Here is a 14976-nt window from a genome sequence, read left to right on the forward strand (position 1 = left end):
CTGTGCCATGTACTGTAACGAGTCACATGTGTGAAACATATACTGCTAACGCATTATATATGTATTGTTTTATAGATTTAAATTTTAAAAAATGTATCCTCCAGTACGTAGAGTGCTAGTTTAAGTCACAAGCAGTTTGTATAGATATTTCTATGTAACATATATTTATTTCAAGCAACACGTTCACCTCTAACAGAAATTGACGCATTTTATTGCTCCTGTTAATCGACATTCAAAAAGCTAAGCATTGTTAACCCATATGTTGTTACAAATGGCCAAACTTAAATTTAGCTGTATACACTTTTTTAACTGTAACTAGGAAAAAGACCCTCTTAACTGTTTTGAAAAATTCAACAAGATTCATTGCTATTTAAAAAAGAAATATTTAAATATCTATTGTAGACACACCCACATATAATATAGACCCATAAATGTCTCAACAACAAATCGATCCTAAGCGAGAACTAATCGCTTGACAGATTAGCCCGAATGATTGAATATGTTTCTTATCGCATTGAAACAATAGAGTTTACCTGCTTAAATTGCACTATGGAAAATTTATAGTCCATCGATTGGCCAGTATGCATATAATCACCATGGACAACAGCCAATTATCCGCTGGAGTACGCCCGTTGCCTCCAGGTCTTCAACAGATCGCCATCGAGGAGCTGAACGAAGTGCCGGCTCGTGTTGCATCAGATATTGCGGCCCTACGAGAGTGGCTGCAGAAGCAGCCGCATCTCTGCTCCTGCCTCACTGATCAATTCCTGCTGGGCTTCCTGCGGGGCAGCAAGTTCAGTTTGGAGAAGGCCAAGCACAAGATTGATCGCTACTACACGCTGCAGGCTGCAATTCCCGAGGTCTTCAATGAGCATCGCTTGGCCGATGATGCCCAGGTGCTGGAGATCATTCGTATGGGGTATGATCAATAGAGAAGCCTCCATATCATTCCCAAATAAAGTATTTTCTTTGAAGCGTCATTCTACGCATTCCTTTGGACGCGGGCGATACGGGTCCGGCTGTGACCATTATACGCACGGGTTCCTATGACACGCAGAAGTTCAAGTTCCAGGATATTATTCGAGTGGGCTCCATGTTTGGCGAGATCATGATGCTAGAGGACGACAACGCAAATGTCAGTGGCTACATTGAAATAATGGACATGACCGGAGTAACTGCCGCCAATTTGTTTGCCCTGCAGCCGCAGCTGTTGAGCAAGTTTTCGGCCTTTGCGGATGAGGCGATGCCCACACGGCAGAAGGGAATACATTTTATAAATGTGCCCGCCTCATTCGAAAGTGGCTTCAAGTCGCTGCGCTCCTTCTTTCCCGATAAGGTCAAGAATCGCGTGAGTCACATCTGTCGCTTACCCAGCGATCAGCAGCGTTTCATAGTGTTTCTACGTAGGTATCTGTCAGCTCCGATCCGGAGGCCATCTTTGAGCGTGTGCGTCGCGAGTATCTGCCCAAGGAATACGGCGGCAGCCGGGGCACCATGCAAGACATCATAGACCAAATGGAGGCCAAAATGTGCAGCTATCGCGAATACTTCGAGCAGTCGCGTCACTTTGGCACCAACGAAAAGCTGAGGGAAGATAACCCAGCCAATACAAGCTCTCAGAGCTACTTTGGCCTGGATGGCTCATTCCGCATGTTGGATATCGACTGACTTTGTAAAAATATAAACAGCCAATAAATTGATTGGATTTGTGCTTCACTCCCGCTCTCTTCTCAGAATAGGTTGTGCTGTGTGGTCTTTGTTAACTATCTTATCTTGGATTGATTATGGTGGCTGCCCATGAATCGAGCCCGAACAAAGACCTTCAGTTGTGTACTGGCTGCCCGACCTGGCCAACATGCCGTCCATTCGTCCGCTAAGTCCGGCCCTGCAGCAAAATGCTATCGAGCAGCTGAACGAGATTCCGGAGCGCCTGGATGCGGACATAGCCGCACTGCGTCAGTGGATTGCCCAGCAGCCACATCTGAAAGCGCGCACCGATGACCAGTTTCTGGTCAACTTCTTGCGTGGCTGCAAGCACAGCCTGGAGAAGACCAAGTCCAAAATGGATCGGTTTTACGCGCTGCGCACCAAGTATCCCGAATACTTTATTGGACACAATGTTGATGTGGACAAGCTGCTTGCTCTCTTCCGATTCGGGTGAGTCGCATTCTATGCCCATTTTGAACGTTGAATCAGGTTCAGTTGTAGGACTGCTATCGTGCTGCCACGCCCACTGCATGATAATGGGCCACGGCTAGTTGTATTGCGCATGGCCGCCTACAATCCCGATGAGTACAATTTCATTGAAATCAATCGGGCCAGCAGTCTAATGCATCAAATAATGCTCGATGAAGACGATGATGCTATAGTCAATGGGGTCATACACATACTGGACCTGAGCGACGTAAAGGCTGGGCACTTCTTTCAGATGACGCCTTCCTTTGCCAAGAAGATGACCGTTTTCCAGGAGGAGGCACTGCCCATGCGCACAAAGGGCACGCATTTCATCAACACGCCCGCGGGTTTCGATAAGGTCTTCAACATGTTCAAGCCGATGATGTCCAAAAAACAACAGCAACGAGTAGGTTCCCTATCAGCTTGTAGCCAATCCTTGAGGAACTCAACGTCTTTATCATTTTCCTACAGCTTTATGTGCACGGCAACAATTTTGAGGCCATGTACCAGCAAATACCGCAAAAGTATTTGCCTGTGGAGTACGGAGGCGAAAATGGTTCCATACCAGAACTGATCAAGGATTGGGAAGAGCGCATAAACGCCTACAGGAATTACTGGGTAGAGGAGCAGAACTATGGCACAGATGAGCGCCTCCGACCGGGCAGACCAATTGACTTTGAGGGTCTATTCGGGCTGGAGGGTTCGTTCCGACAGCTGAATGTCGATTAGGGCCCGGTCAATGGGGCGTTCCAAATTTGTTAGTCTATATATAGCGTATGCCTTATCTATATCTTAAGTATTGATATTTCATAACTTGAGTTTTACAACCAAGCTTTGATAATGAACATTTGTGGTGTGAACAAAAATGGCAGTGCACTTTTTTTACAATCTTGTCCATTTAAAAATATATTTACAAGAGAATTTCAAAAAAGATATTGCATATTACTCTAAAATCGGAAGAGAGAAATGCATTGTTTGTCGTTGTTGTTCTGGTTGTGCCTGACAAATCAGCTGCTGCCCGAGTCTCTTGTTACGTGTTCTCGGGAGAACAAGTGAAATGCCAACTGAGATGCAAAAAGTAAACAAAAAGTATTCCAAAATGTTCAGAACAGAAGAAAACTACAAGCTACTAGAACTAGCCCAAGTAGTAACAAAAATAAAACACTCACCGATCGCCGATCTCCGATCAGAGAAATGTTCAGTAATCTTTGGAGAGTCGTCGGGATCGGTCCATGTGCTGTTGCCGTTGCGATCCGTATCGGAAAATAAACACGCAACGTGCACACAGAAATGAATTGAATTTGGAAATATATTTAAAAAACAAGAAGAACAAATCCTAAAAGTGCGGTACGGCTCGAAAGATTTGCGTACATAAATGTAAATTATGCCATGTAGAGCCAAAAAGTTTATAAATTGCTCGCCGATAATTGCCCAATAAGAAATCAAATGAAATCAAAGCTACTAATTATTCGGGCATGTTATATAGCATCTTCTCATAAAATATATATATATATAGTCCATCTGTCTGTTCGGTTATTTGTTGTGCCATTCCGGCTAGTATTTAGACTATGAAAAGTAAAAATTTCTTGCGGTGAACAACTACGAGTTGCGGGGTCTGCGCCGTCTGCTCTGTTCTGCCTGTCTGTCTGTCTGTCTGTTGACGAAATGGATGTTGTTCCCCAAAATAGTTTCCATAAAGCACAGCCGCATAGCCCCCCCTAACCACTTACCCGACCTTGCCAGCCTGGCGAGTCGACTAAATAAATATTTAGACAAATCTTAATGTACATGTGTGAGGATTGGGATTTCCCACTTCCATTTCGCCACCTGCCTATTTAGCTTGTAATTGGTTGTCCTTTGTGCTTATATGAACCCAACTTTTTTTTTATATATTGCTTTTATTGATACATTGCTTAGATTCAATCAATAATAATTGATGTTTCTGTAATATATTTTCAAATATATTCGTTACCAAACTATTCCGGTTACAAATTTAGTTTATGGCAAAAAATGTTAAATTTCGGGTTTGAGCCGGCTAGGTTCAAGCCAGCTTTAATATGCATACCCTCTATCAGTTTTAGAAGGGGCATATAAGCTGTAGATCTTAGTCAAATCATAGTAAATATTTCACAGGGTATTTAACCGTCGACTATTTCAATTCGGGTTCAACAAATTTAGTTTGCCTTTTCATAATTTGTGTGCAGCGAACCACGAAATTGGCCAAGGGAAGACGCATAGCCGAAAAGGTGCACGACCATGTCGGGCAGGCGGGCACAATCCCTGCCGCCGCACATGATGGAGCCGGCAAAGCCGGAACGCGGACGCTGTGTGGCTGCCATCTGTTTCTCGTGGAAGGTGCTCACCTGCGTCGTTTCCCATGTACTGCTCGTGCTGCTTGTGGTCTCGTACTGTGTGGGCGGTGCCTATTTGTTTCAGCATCTCGAACGACCGCATGAGATTGAGGTGAGATCGCACCGGGTTTCTTAAGCACCCAACTTGGCTAACAGACACTCCATGTGTGTGCGTCCAGGTCAAGCGGGACATACAAAATCTGCGCTTCAATCTCACCGAGCGCATTTGGCTGCTCTCCGATGACGCGCTGGTGCTGCGCGAGAACGACTGGATGGCGAACGTGAGCAAGCATTTGGCCAACTTTGAGAAGCAGATCATGACGGCCATCAAGGCAGACGGCTGGGATGGCGACGAGGATGAGCGCAAATCCCAATGGACCTTTGCCGGCTCACTCTTCTACTCCATCATAGTCATAACCACAATTGGTGAGTGCTCAAATAGGTTAACAGTTCGAAAGAATTTTATTCGCATTTAACATAATCTAAGCCTAACGACTAAACTCTAACGACTAAAGCTAACGGGTGCTCGAGCTGGAGCTACAGCTAAATATTCTTACTGAGCTTATCATTTACCGTCGCTGGGGAACTGGCTGAGCTCTTGGCACTCTTGCCCTCGGCCGGCGTCAGCGACTTCTCGTCGTAGCCAAAGCCCCCAACTCCGAAGTTGCCGCCATAGCCCGTGGGTGCCAGGCCGGGCTGGCCTAGGCCAAAGCCAGCAGCTAAGCCATAGCCATCTGTGTACTGTGGTCCGGCATACTGATTGCCCGGATACTGTGCCAGGCCAGGATATTGTCCGCCAGGCGCTCCAAACTGGTTGTAATTTGTCTCTGTCCCTGGATAGCTTCCAAATGGATATTGGTTGCCAGCGCCTGGATACTGACCCAAGCCTAGTCCTCCGCCGAGCTGTCCGCCCGGATAGGCTGTGCCGGCATTTGCACCGCCACCCACGCCCACACCTGGATAACCTGCACCGGCACCCAGGCCCGGGTAACCCGCACCCGCAGACGCACTGCCATAGATGCCTGGATAGCCACCTAGTCCCAGTCCATTCTGCGCACCACCAAATCCAATGTTGCCAGGCTGATAGGCATTGGGATATAGCGGCGGTCTGTATCCCGTAGGGCCACCAGGGCCGACCAGCACGCCTGGATTGCCGCCACCAAAGCCGCCGCCAATGCCCGGAAATTGGCCACCATTCGCGGGCTGTCCCCCAAATCCGCCATAGGGATTTAGATTAGGATAGGGGTTGAACTGACGCGTGCCCACATTGGGTGCAGTGGTTGTTGTGGGCTCAACGTCCACATAGTCTTCGATCTCATCGTTCTCCGGCTCACCAGGCAGCGGTCTTCTGGTAGTTGGCTCACGTCTCTGCTGATTCTGGTTTGCGTTGCGTTCGTTTTCTTTGAATGCACGCTCCTTGCGGTTGTAGGTGCGCCAAACCCAATGATCCTCGCCCGATCTGGCCGTCACAATGGTCAGATGGCAGACAAGCGCCAGCGACGCGATGAGGCAATGTTTTCGCATGATTTCTGCACTTAACGAAGATTCACTGATTCACACTGGAAACTCTGGCCTTTCTTTCTGCTTGTGGATGGTTCACACACTGACCCGTATTTCGCGCTTGGTCGCGACTCGCTCGTTTATAGCGATGCCAACGGAATAATTCGGCAATGCGAGCGGCACACGCTACTTATATAACAATGGGCCAACGACGAGGCACAAAAATCACTCGAGTGTGGCTCGCCGAGGACGGCAGGTGCGGCACATGCCCCACAGTGGAACCAGCACAAAAGGTCGCATTGCAAGATAAAATTAAATTTGTCGCTGATTTGGCTCACGGTTTGAACCAGCGCATTTCCTTTAGGCTTAATTCCTTTTAACAAGGCTCTTACTTTGATTTCTTATATTTTTTTTAGGGTTTGAACCAGCGCCCTGTCTTAAGGCTCAGTTCCTTTATCTCTTATATTAATTTCATATTTATGTTAAACATTTCAATGAAAAAATTAAATTTTTAATTTGTAATTGCGCGTCCGTTCTACTGAAAATATTACAAGCCATGTATATTTTCATATACAAGAAGCGCGCTAGATTTGATCTCTATCCGAAATTGGCAAGTGTCATATATGCCTAAATCCAAGGGCTGAAACCCAAATTATTTATGCCAGGTAGCTGGCTACTCGTGAAAAGTAATTTCTATTGAACCGAACCATGAGCCGGTTCGATTTAAGCTCAGCCTTGGCTGTGTTTGTTATTGGCCAGCGATCAGCATGTGTTCTGCCCCACTGTGCCGCAGCGTAAACATCTAATGAATCAACGCAAACAAGCCAGACAGACAGATACACAGACAGAGGATCGTGGCAGTCGCAGACGCAGACGCACTCCCAAAAAAAGACACGCCAGATTTAACAGCGATCGGGCGACCAGTTTGATCGCCGGGCACGCAGCCCACGTATTTAGCATTGATTCATCCAATCCGAAGAAACCGCCAAACCGCAAAGAAGCGCATGATCAGTGATCTGTTCTGTGCTCAGTGATCAGATCAATTCATGCAACGCGGCCCAGGAACTGCTGCAATCGACTTGGACATGTGCCCATGTGAGCACGTAGAAATCGCATAAATATTGAACTGCCTCACGATCGTTTTGTAATTGATCGTTAGACTCCATGAAGGGTACCGAGGTACCGAGATTACAAAACACTTTCCTGGAAATCAAAATGAGTTTACACATTTTACAGCCCACTTTTTGTGTTGATGCATAATTAGTGTTCATTTACTGATCAATTGCAGATATATCTTTACACTCGCCCACAAAGACAAAGGGGTATATTCGTTTCGGTCTGTATCACATAAAAGACTTGACACTCGTGTATATATAGATGTGCATATAGATGAAAAGTGAGAACGTATCGGATGGGTATACATATATCTTTTATAGATTATAAACTAAACTTCATGATAGACTGATGATCAGCTCTTTTGAAGACCGATCCAAAAATATCTAAAAATAATGTAAGCTAATGCAGCAGACAGCCTATTTCAAGCCTTATAATGAGTATGTAGGGGTCTGTTATACCCGACTACCGTAGTCCTACCGGCTTATGCTGCAGCAATTGCTATAAATTTTCCTTATCATTCAGATCGTGCAGCACATAGGTCAGCATTTGGCTTAGTTTTATTTTGGCTACAGTTTGTTGCACACAGGTTGATTGGCCCACTAAGCGCCCACGTGAATGACCTCTAAAATGTTTTCAGTTTCAGGTTTAATCTAGCCAATGATCCGAAGGGGGCCGGGGGGCAGGAAGCATCCAACGAAATCAAAAGTTAGAATGACTTTTTATACATACAACAGCAGACGCAAGGTCAAACGCGTCTGGCCACAGATGAGTTTTTAGTTTTAGATTTTAGATTTATGATGGGAACCTTTTGTATAATTTCCCAATATGGATGTAGCATTAAATGAATTGTCTTGGCTTAAGCTGCCTGGTTTCTGCGAGTTTAATGACCGGCGCTTGTTTGGTCTTTGCCAATACCCAACACACACACACACACACACAGGTACACACACCCATTACCCTCAGCCATGGAATCCATGCGAATACAAACACTTCCGCATTTCCGCAAGCGGCAAAACATGAAACGCCCATTTTGTACTTGTACATTGCGTGGGAGACGATAATAGATTAGCTTCTAAAGCAGACAGATTAGGCACGTTGCGCCCATTGGCATTTCCAAGATATTGCCAATTTGCGAGCTGGCACATATTATGCCCGGTTCAAGGCAGTTTTCCGACCAACTAAAGACAGTCAAATATTATTTATCTTGGCAAAAAAAAACAACAACAAATAACACTAGTGTGCGTTCTATGTAAACCCTTGAGTAATAGTTTAGTCTTTGACGACTTTAATTTTGGGAGAAAAGAAAAAGCAGTATACAATCGATAAAATTAGCCTAGAGATCAAATAGAGATCAAAATGTCAGCTACCGTGAATATATGTTCAGTTTTGATAACTTCTGATATATTGAAAAGCTTGGCTAAATTGCCATGGACACAATTTATAATAAGATTTCATTATACATATTTCTATGCCCTTACCAATCTTGAAAAAATATGCTCAAACTTCACCGAACCCATTTGCTCTGTCAAAATATAATTATGTTAATAATTCTCTTCCTCTTATTTATTCATATGCAACCTCATTTACCATAACTGCGATGCCAAACGCTGGACAGGCTATGGCCACATATCACCGCGCACAGACTGGGGCAAGGTGACAACGATCTTTTATGCCATCGTTGGGATTCCATTGATGCTGCTTTGTCTGTCCAACATTGGAGATGTGATGGCCACATCGTTTCGGTGAGTTGGACAAGTTGTTGGCGTTGCGTGCCCATTGTTAATCTGTCAGGCAGGTTCCTCTACTGGCGCATCTGCTGTTATGTGTGCACCCGTTCGGCGAAGCGGCCCAGAAATGCGCGGTCGAGGCAGAGATCTATGCGGATGCGACCGCAGCGTGTTACATCGCGATCTCAGCCGCCGCCTTCGTTTAGGCGCTCCATGAAGATGACACAGCGCTCCAACAATGACTCTGGGCTGGGACCCTCCATGGGGCATGCCTACTCGGATCCGGAGCTGCGCACGCTCGGTCGCGGCTACGATGACCGGGATCGTGACTTTGGCGGCGGCGGATATCGCGGCAGTGGGAACCGTTCACGTCGCCCGCAGATGTACCACCAGCCACTGCAGCATGAGCCTCGCCAGCGTCATACCATTTACGGCGATGAGTACGAGACGCAGACCTTGAATCGCGCCAACCGCTACAGCAGCCGTCAGCGACAGCGGGACAGAATGCGGGACCGACACACTGTGGAGCGTGAGCGCTATCTGGGTCACTCCAGGACGCACATACATGGTTCCATTGATGACTTCAGCGACCTGCCCCCACCGGCGAAGCGTGCGGCCAGTGTGCGATCTGTGCGCTCACCCCAACGCCAGGAATCGCGCGCCTCTCGTGAACTGCATCGTCTGCACTCAACGCCGGGTCGTGGCTCGGGTCGTGCAAAAAGTGTGGATCCGCGGCATGGACATATCTCTTCGCACTACGAAGATGTGGATGAGGATGTGGTGCGCAAGACGCCCATTATACCCAATCGCTATGCGCTGGACGACGATGACGACTTGGTAAACAGCGGGCAACATGCCCGCAATGCACCACGCAGCCAATCGATGCCCAGATCGGCGCATCGTCAACGCCAACGTCAGAGGGAACTAGAACGAGAGCGTTCACCGCAGCCACGGCCGCCGCCTTCGCATCATCATCATCAGCAGCAACGATCCAATGGGCGGCGTGCTGGCAGTCTGGGCCGTCAATCCTCGCGCTACGGCAATCATCTAGAGCCGCCGGACTACGATGCAGGGCCGCCGCAGCGACATCGACGCGGACGCTCGCCGCGCCACGAGGACTACGTGGAGGAGAGTTTCGATGAGTTGTCCATGTGCGACGATAACGATTTGTACGAGGATTATCCAGTGCGTCATGGTTCGCGTAACCGAGAGCCGCGCCGCGAGCGACGTCGCGAACGCCGCCTGCCACCCTCTCCACGCATCATGTCGCCCATGGGCTTTCCCGTACAGCGTCAGATTCGGCGACGTCCCAGCTATGATTACGATGACGACGATTCCATGTACGGCGACGAGTATGGCGACAGGTTCGATCTGGTGCCCAAAGACCGGCCGGTGCCCATTTGGCTGTGCGTCTTTCTGGTGGTCAGCTATATACTGGGTGGTGCCGCGCTCTTTGCCTACTGGGAGCAATGGTCTTTCCTAGACTCGGCCTACTTCTGCTTCATCACACTGACCACAATTGGTGAGTGCCCGTGGTTAATCTGCACATATCCATCTTCAGCTCTAACTTGGTTTTCTTTTGCTGCAGGCTTTGGTGATTTTGTGCCCGCCAAAGGCGTCAAGGATGAATCGGAGCAGTCTATTGCCTACTGTTCTCTGTATCTGCTCTTTGGCATCGCGCTGCTGGCCATGAGCTTCAATTTGGTGCAGGAGGAGTTTATAGCCAATGTTAAGGAGGTGGCACGACGCCTGGGCATACTCAAGGATGATGACGATGAGCAACAGGACGACTGAGTCTCCTGGACACAGTAAGATTTCAATAATATGGGAAGAAGTGCCATAAAATCGGTATACATTTATCTCAATTTCATTTATTTCACTATATCGAACGTTCACTGTGGTACAGGTGCCCTTATGTGCATATTGTATTAAAAAAGAATCTCAAAAGATGATACAAAAAGCAAAAATAAAGTTACAAATTAAAAGGAACAGGCAAATTTAAAAGAGGTGCTCCAATTAGCGACTTGTGTTACTGGGATGCTGGATGCTCGTCTCAGGCCAAGTTCTCTTTGTTATGCTGTGCGGGGAATAAGGTAAGACAAATTATGATTGCTTTGCTATTTAACAGATTGCATTTTTAGCTTACCCTATTAAAGGCAGGCGAGCTGAGCGGTGAGTTGCGAGGCGAATTGCGAGGCGAATACTTGTGAGGTGTCAGGGAGCGGGACAGAGAGCCGCTGCGCATGCCGGCAAGCGGCTGCTTCAGAGTGTTACTGCCACCTCTAGAGCCGCGCTGCTTAATATTTACGGCCTCAACGGGCTCAATGGGCGTGGAGTTCATAATGGTCTCCGTTTCGGACAGTTCCTGCACTGACTGCAACAATTCCTCTGGTTCACCCTCGCTACACTGCAAAATCAAGGAATGCTTAGATGTGAAAATGGTATATACATAAAGCTGATGACTTACCTCATCAATGGTGGCCGTGGTGTCCAAGTCCGACCAGTCCTGCTCCTGCCGATAGCGACGCACAATATCCTGATGCGGCGATGTGGCTGCTAGTGTGCGTGGATAGATAAAGTCCCGCTTGGATGGAGTTGTACCAGTGGGCGCATACGTTTTCAATTCACTCTGATGGAAATTCGAGAGATCCTGGTGGCAAGTCTGTTGGTGCTGCCGCTGCAATATCGCGTGCTGCTTTGTCTGCTCGGAAAGCTTTTCAATGAGATCGGCTGTGATGGCAGCATGGCCGATGCCCAATTGAACATCATCTTTGATAATCTGATGGATCTGATCGGTGGCCGACACAAGGTTTTTCTGCTGCTCGTGACGCAGTTGCTCAGCGTGCTCCTCGCTGGCCGAGCACATCTGGCGCAGTTGCTGCTCATGGTTTCGCACTGTTTGCATGCTTTGCTCGGCCTGCTTAGCGCTCTCTTTGCACAGATTCTCCAGCTGCACCTGCAGCGTGGAACACTTAGCAACGCCCTGATCCACACACAGCACTGCAGCCTGCAGTTGGCTGCACAGTTCATCGCGTGCCGCCTGCGTCGCCACAGAGCCCTCCATGGCGTAGGCCTGCATGCTGTTGGCGGTCTGCTGTGCCTGCTCATTAATCGCAACATGGCTGCGCTTCAGCTGCCCGACGCGAGTACCCATGCTGACTGTGTTTTTGGCGCGCTGCTGCTGTAGCTGCTCCAGTTGATGCATTAGGGCCGCTTCTTGCTGTGCCAACTCCTCCTCGTAGGCCAGTTCGGTCTGCAGTTGTTGCAGTTGCTCGGCATCGGGAGCACTCAACGCAGTTAGCTGCTGCAATTGCTGCTGCACCTGATCCACGTGCTGCTGCAGCGCCTTTGCGTTGCGCTCAATAATTGGCGAGAAGCCATCGCGCATGCTATCCAGCGCTGCCTTGTGACGTTCATTGTTGGCCTCCAGCTCCTGCAGATTGCTTAGCATATCCTCACTTAACATCGCATTGCGTTGCTGCATATGCTCCAATAGTTGTGCCACTAGCGCCTTGCAATGGGCGTCTCCAGTGCCGACAACAGCTGCCGCAAACTGTGCCTGCAGCTGCCCATGTGCCGTTAAAGCTTCAGTGCAACTGATACGCAAGTTGTCGATACTCTTTGTGGCATTGGCCACCAGACGCTGATGCACATTGGTACAATTCGCTAAGCAGGAATAGGAGCAACATAAATTGAATGTGCTGTATAAAAAAATGTATCACTTACCTAGCTCGTCGGTCAACTGCTGCGTGGAGCCTGCGTGTTGTTCCTGGTATTGGCTGAGACTGCCATCGAGCATCTCCAGATTGTCACGCATGCGCTCCGTGAACTGAGCGCACGTGCTGCGAATTTTTTCGTCCACATGACGTCGTCGCTCAATGGTGCCGTGCAATTGGTGCGTGTCATCTGCAGCCAAGTCGGCTGCCTCCAGAATTTGATGCGCTTGTGTAGTCAGCTCCTGTTCGGTTTTAACATGTGACTCAACCAGCTGTTTTTTTTCCTTGTAGCGCCTTTTGGTTTTGGTGAGCACTTTCTTGGTGAGCAATAGCGATCCCTTGGTTTCGGTTAGATGCTGTTCGGTGCGTGTAAGCTTCTGGGTCTTCTTTACGAGATTCATGCTGACCTCATTAAAGATCTTCTCCTTGTTTTGCAGCTCATCTTTGAGCGCTTTAAGTAGCAACATTTTTTCGTTTAGCTCACGCGTCTGCGAATCCATTTTGAGCGTCATTTCATTGTAAGTATCCTCGGCCAGATAGATGCCATTCTTGTCGCGTGCCGCCATCAGATCCCGCTTCAGTTTATCGATCTCCTCCGTGTACTCCTTGAGTACCGTCTTCTTGGTCAGCTTTTGATTGACCTCTGGCTTATTCTGGATGTTCTTGGCGCGGTGCGCATACTCCAGTGTGCTGAGTGTTTCCTCAATGTCCTTGTGGCCCGGCGAGATGGTGGCTATAATCGAAGTCTTGGTGCGCCCACCCAACGACTCCTGCAGCAGCCGAGTCAGTTTAGACTCGCGATAGGGCACATGAGGCGCCCGATCGACCAACGCTGTGATCACACGACCCAATGTCAACAGGCTCTGGTTAATATTGACAGTTTCGCGCACTCGAATGCCCTTCTCATTGCCCGCCTTGGAGACGTTCTCGCTGCCCGCCAAATCCACCAGATTCAGTTTGCCAATTTTGAGCATCTCCTCGCCTTCCATGCCATTCTCACGTATGTGCACCACAATTGAGAAAACGGTATGGGAGCGCGAGGATTGGGCATTCATGAGTGTGGTGGCCGTTTTGCGTCGCTCCTTGCCCTTCTCCAACAGCTTGTACACATCGTCCTTGCTATGCACTGGTATCTCCTCGAGACCCTGAATAATAACCGAACCCTTCTTTGTGCTGTCATCAAATATACGAATCTTGGTGTTGTCATCAGTTGAAAGCAAATCGCACAGCTCCTCGTTGTACAACTCCAAATAGGAGATGCGCATCGTGTACTCGAGCTCCATCATGCGCAGTTCATCGAACAAATGACTGAGCGCACGCGGTATAATTCCAATTTCCGAGTCCTACAAAAGGGGCGTGTGTTAATTAGAAAAAGGTTTGAAATTCTGAGAAGTCACAACAGCTGCGAGGTCAGTCACAAAGTGGCAAAACTTGTTTTCGCAGGTCAAAAAAGTTCTCTAGCGAAACACAACTGTACTGCGCAGTCGCAGACTCAGTTTTAGATTTAAATTGGGGTTCACTTACATCTTCCCAGGAGGACTTCAATTCTGCGCACTCGTTGCCCACCATTGTGTGTGTTTTGCCCGTGCCCGTTTGGCCATAGGCAAACACAGTGCAGTTGTAGCCCGCGAGCACCTCCTCGATAAGCGGCGCCACGACGGTGCTATATACATCGCATTGACGCGATTCCGGCCCAAAGGTGCGATCGAACGTAAACTTCTTGGTCAGCTTGGAGTCGAGCGTGTGCCGTGTGACAATTTCGCGTGGCGGCATCACATCCACCACCTCCGCGGACCGTATGCAACGTTCCCGCGAGTTAAGCGGTCTGCAAAGTCAAAACCATGATCACAATTTCAGCAGCTGGATGTGAATATACGGAGCTCACCTGACGCGCACATAGACCTGTATGTTTTGATTTGATTTTCGCGCTTGCTGCTGGCGCGAGCCATTCGCACCCGATGTTAAATCCATGTCTAGAAATGACGCCAAGCCCTTTTATGCCTTTGCAAATAACTGTAGTTTACGTATTTATGTGCGAAAATGAAGTGTATGACCTTAACAGGCTGCTCTGATCACGCGCTGGCGATGTTAGTTTAATCACTTAATATTTAAATATATATAGATTCAGCTTCAAATGCGATATGAAAAATATTATAAGCTGCCGCTTTATTCGCGTCGTCCGTTCAATTTTGAATGATGCGAGAAAATGTTATTTAACTCCTCAGATGTGCACACACTGTGCAAGACATTTTTCGTATGTTAGACTTGTGCACACACTGTTAGCGTTGATTTCGTATCAATATGTGAATAATATCGCTTTTGCTGTAAATAGTTGTAAAAATTAGTTGCCTGAAAAATATGTCGTCTTGATTTTCAAGTGTATTTATGTGT

At 47.9% G+C, this 14976-nt stretch overlaps 4 protein-coding genes across 5 annotated transcripts; 2 read left to right on the forward strand and 2 right to left on the reverse strand.

The window, feature by feature from the left end:
• Positions 1-509: 509 nt before the first annotated feature.
• LOC115769503 lies at positions 510-3080 on the forward strand. Its single transcript, XM_030714328.1, has 6 exons — positions 510-919; positions 976-1348; positions 1408-1652; positions 1819-2157; positions 2209-2581; positions 2647-3080. Exons 1-6 carry the CDS (start codon positions 582-584, stop codon positions 2902-2904), a joined length of 1926 nt encoding a protein of 641 aa, XP_030570188.1. The 5' UTR covers positions 510-581; the 3' UTR covers positions 2905-3080.
• A 327-nt stretch (positions 3081-3407) lies between these two features.
• Positions 3408-10680, forward strand: LOC115769698 (zinc finger CCCH domain-containing protein 13). 2 transcript variants are annotated; one of them, XM_030714623.1, is made up of 6 exons: positions 3408-3552; positions 4380-4638; positions 4706-4952; positions 8758-8884; positions 8938-10391; positions 10458-10680. In XM_030714623.1, exons 2-6 carry the CDS (start codon positions 4432-4434, stop codon positions 10661-10663), a joined length of 2241 nt encoding a protein of 746 aa, XP_030570483.1. In that variant the 5' UTR covers positions 3408-3552; positions 4380-4431; the 3' UTR covers positions 10664-10680. The 2 variants fall into 2 exon arrangements, with proteins under 2 accessions (XP_030570483.1, XP_030570484.1); XM_030714624.1 differs by having other exon boundaries at positions 3408-3522.
• On the reverse strand, positions 5070-6050 carry LOC115769422 (glycine-rich cell wall structural protein 1.8). The gene has a single exon (XM_030714230.1). It carries the CDS (start codon positions 6048-6050, stop codon positions 5070-5072), a length of 981 nt encoding a protein of 326 aa, XP_030570090.1.
• LOC115769697 (kinesin-like protein Klp61F) lies at positions 10678-14885 on the reverse strand. The gene is made up of 6 exons (XM_030714622.1): positions 14471-14885; positions 14110-14410; positions 12596-13928; positions 11337-12535; positions 11016-11276; positions 10678-10946 (listed from the first exon to the last, which is right to left on the reverse strand). The coding sequence occupies exons 1-6, from the start codon at positions 14554-14556 to the stop codon at positions 10923-10925; spliced, it is 3204 nt and encodes a 1067-aa protein (XP_030570482.1). The 5' UTR covers positions 14557-14885; the 3' UTR covers positions 10678-10922.
• Between the last annotated feature and the right edge of the window lie 91 nt (positions 14886-14976).

This window comes from Drosophila novamexicana, unplaced genomic scaffold (genome assembly GCF_003285875.2).
Source record: "Drosophila novamexicana strain 15010-1031.04,08,12 unplaced genomic scaffold, DnovRS2.1 tig00004554-arrow-pilon, whole genome shotgun sequence".
NCBI lineage: Eukaryota > Metazoa > Arthropoda > Insecta > Diptera > Drosophilidae > Drosophila > Drosophila novamexicana.

Excerpts from the sequence above, each read along its gene's own strand:
- LOC115769422 (XM_030714230.1), bottom strand. The coding sequence starts at position 6,050 with ATGCGAAAACATTGCCTCATCGCGTCGCTGGCGCTTGTCTGCCATCTG.
- LOC115769503 (XM_030714328.1), top strand. The coding sequence starts at position 582 with ATGCATATAATCACCATGGACAACAGCCAATTATCCGCTGGAGTACGC. Across the intron at positions 1,653-1,818 it reads CTGGATGGCTCATTCCGCAT|ACCTTCAGTTGTGTACTGGC; the intron begins GTTGGATATCGA and ends GCCCGAACAAAG. Across the intron at positions 2,582-2,646 it reads CCAAAAAACAACAGCAACGA|CTTTATGTGCACGGCAACAA; the intron begins GTAGGTTCCCTA and ends ATTTTCCTACAG.
- LOC115769697 (XM_030714622.1), bottom strand. The coding sequence starts at position 14,556 with ATGGATTTAACATCGGGTGCGAATGGCTCGCGCCAGCAGCAAGCGCGA. Across the intron at positions 12,536-12,595 it reads GCAGTTGACCGACGAGCTAG|CGAATTGTACCAATGTGCAT; the intron begins GTAAGTGATACA and ends ATTCCTGCTTAG. Across the intron at positions 10,947-11,015 it reads GCTCGCCTGCCTTTAATAGG|CATAACAAAGAGAACTTGGC; the intron begins GTAAGCTAAAAA and ends TTCCCCGCACAG.
- LOC115769698 (XM_030714623.1), top strand. The coding sequence starts at position 4,432 with ATGTCGGGCAGGCGGGCACAATCCCTGCCGCCGCACATGATGGAGCCG. Across the intron at positions 4,953-8,757 it reads CATAGTCATAACCACAATTG|GCTATGGCCACATATCACCG; the intron begins GTGAGTGCTCAA and ends AACGCTGGACAG. Across the intron at positions 8,885-8,937 it reads GTGATGGCCACATCGTTTCG|GTTCCTCTACTGGCGCATCT; the intron begins GTGAGTTGGACA and ends TCTGTCAGGCAG.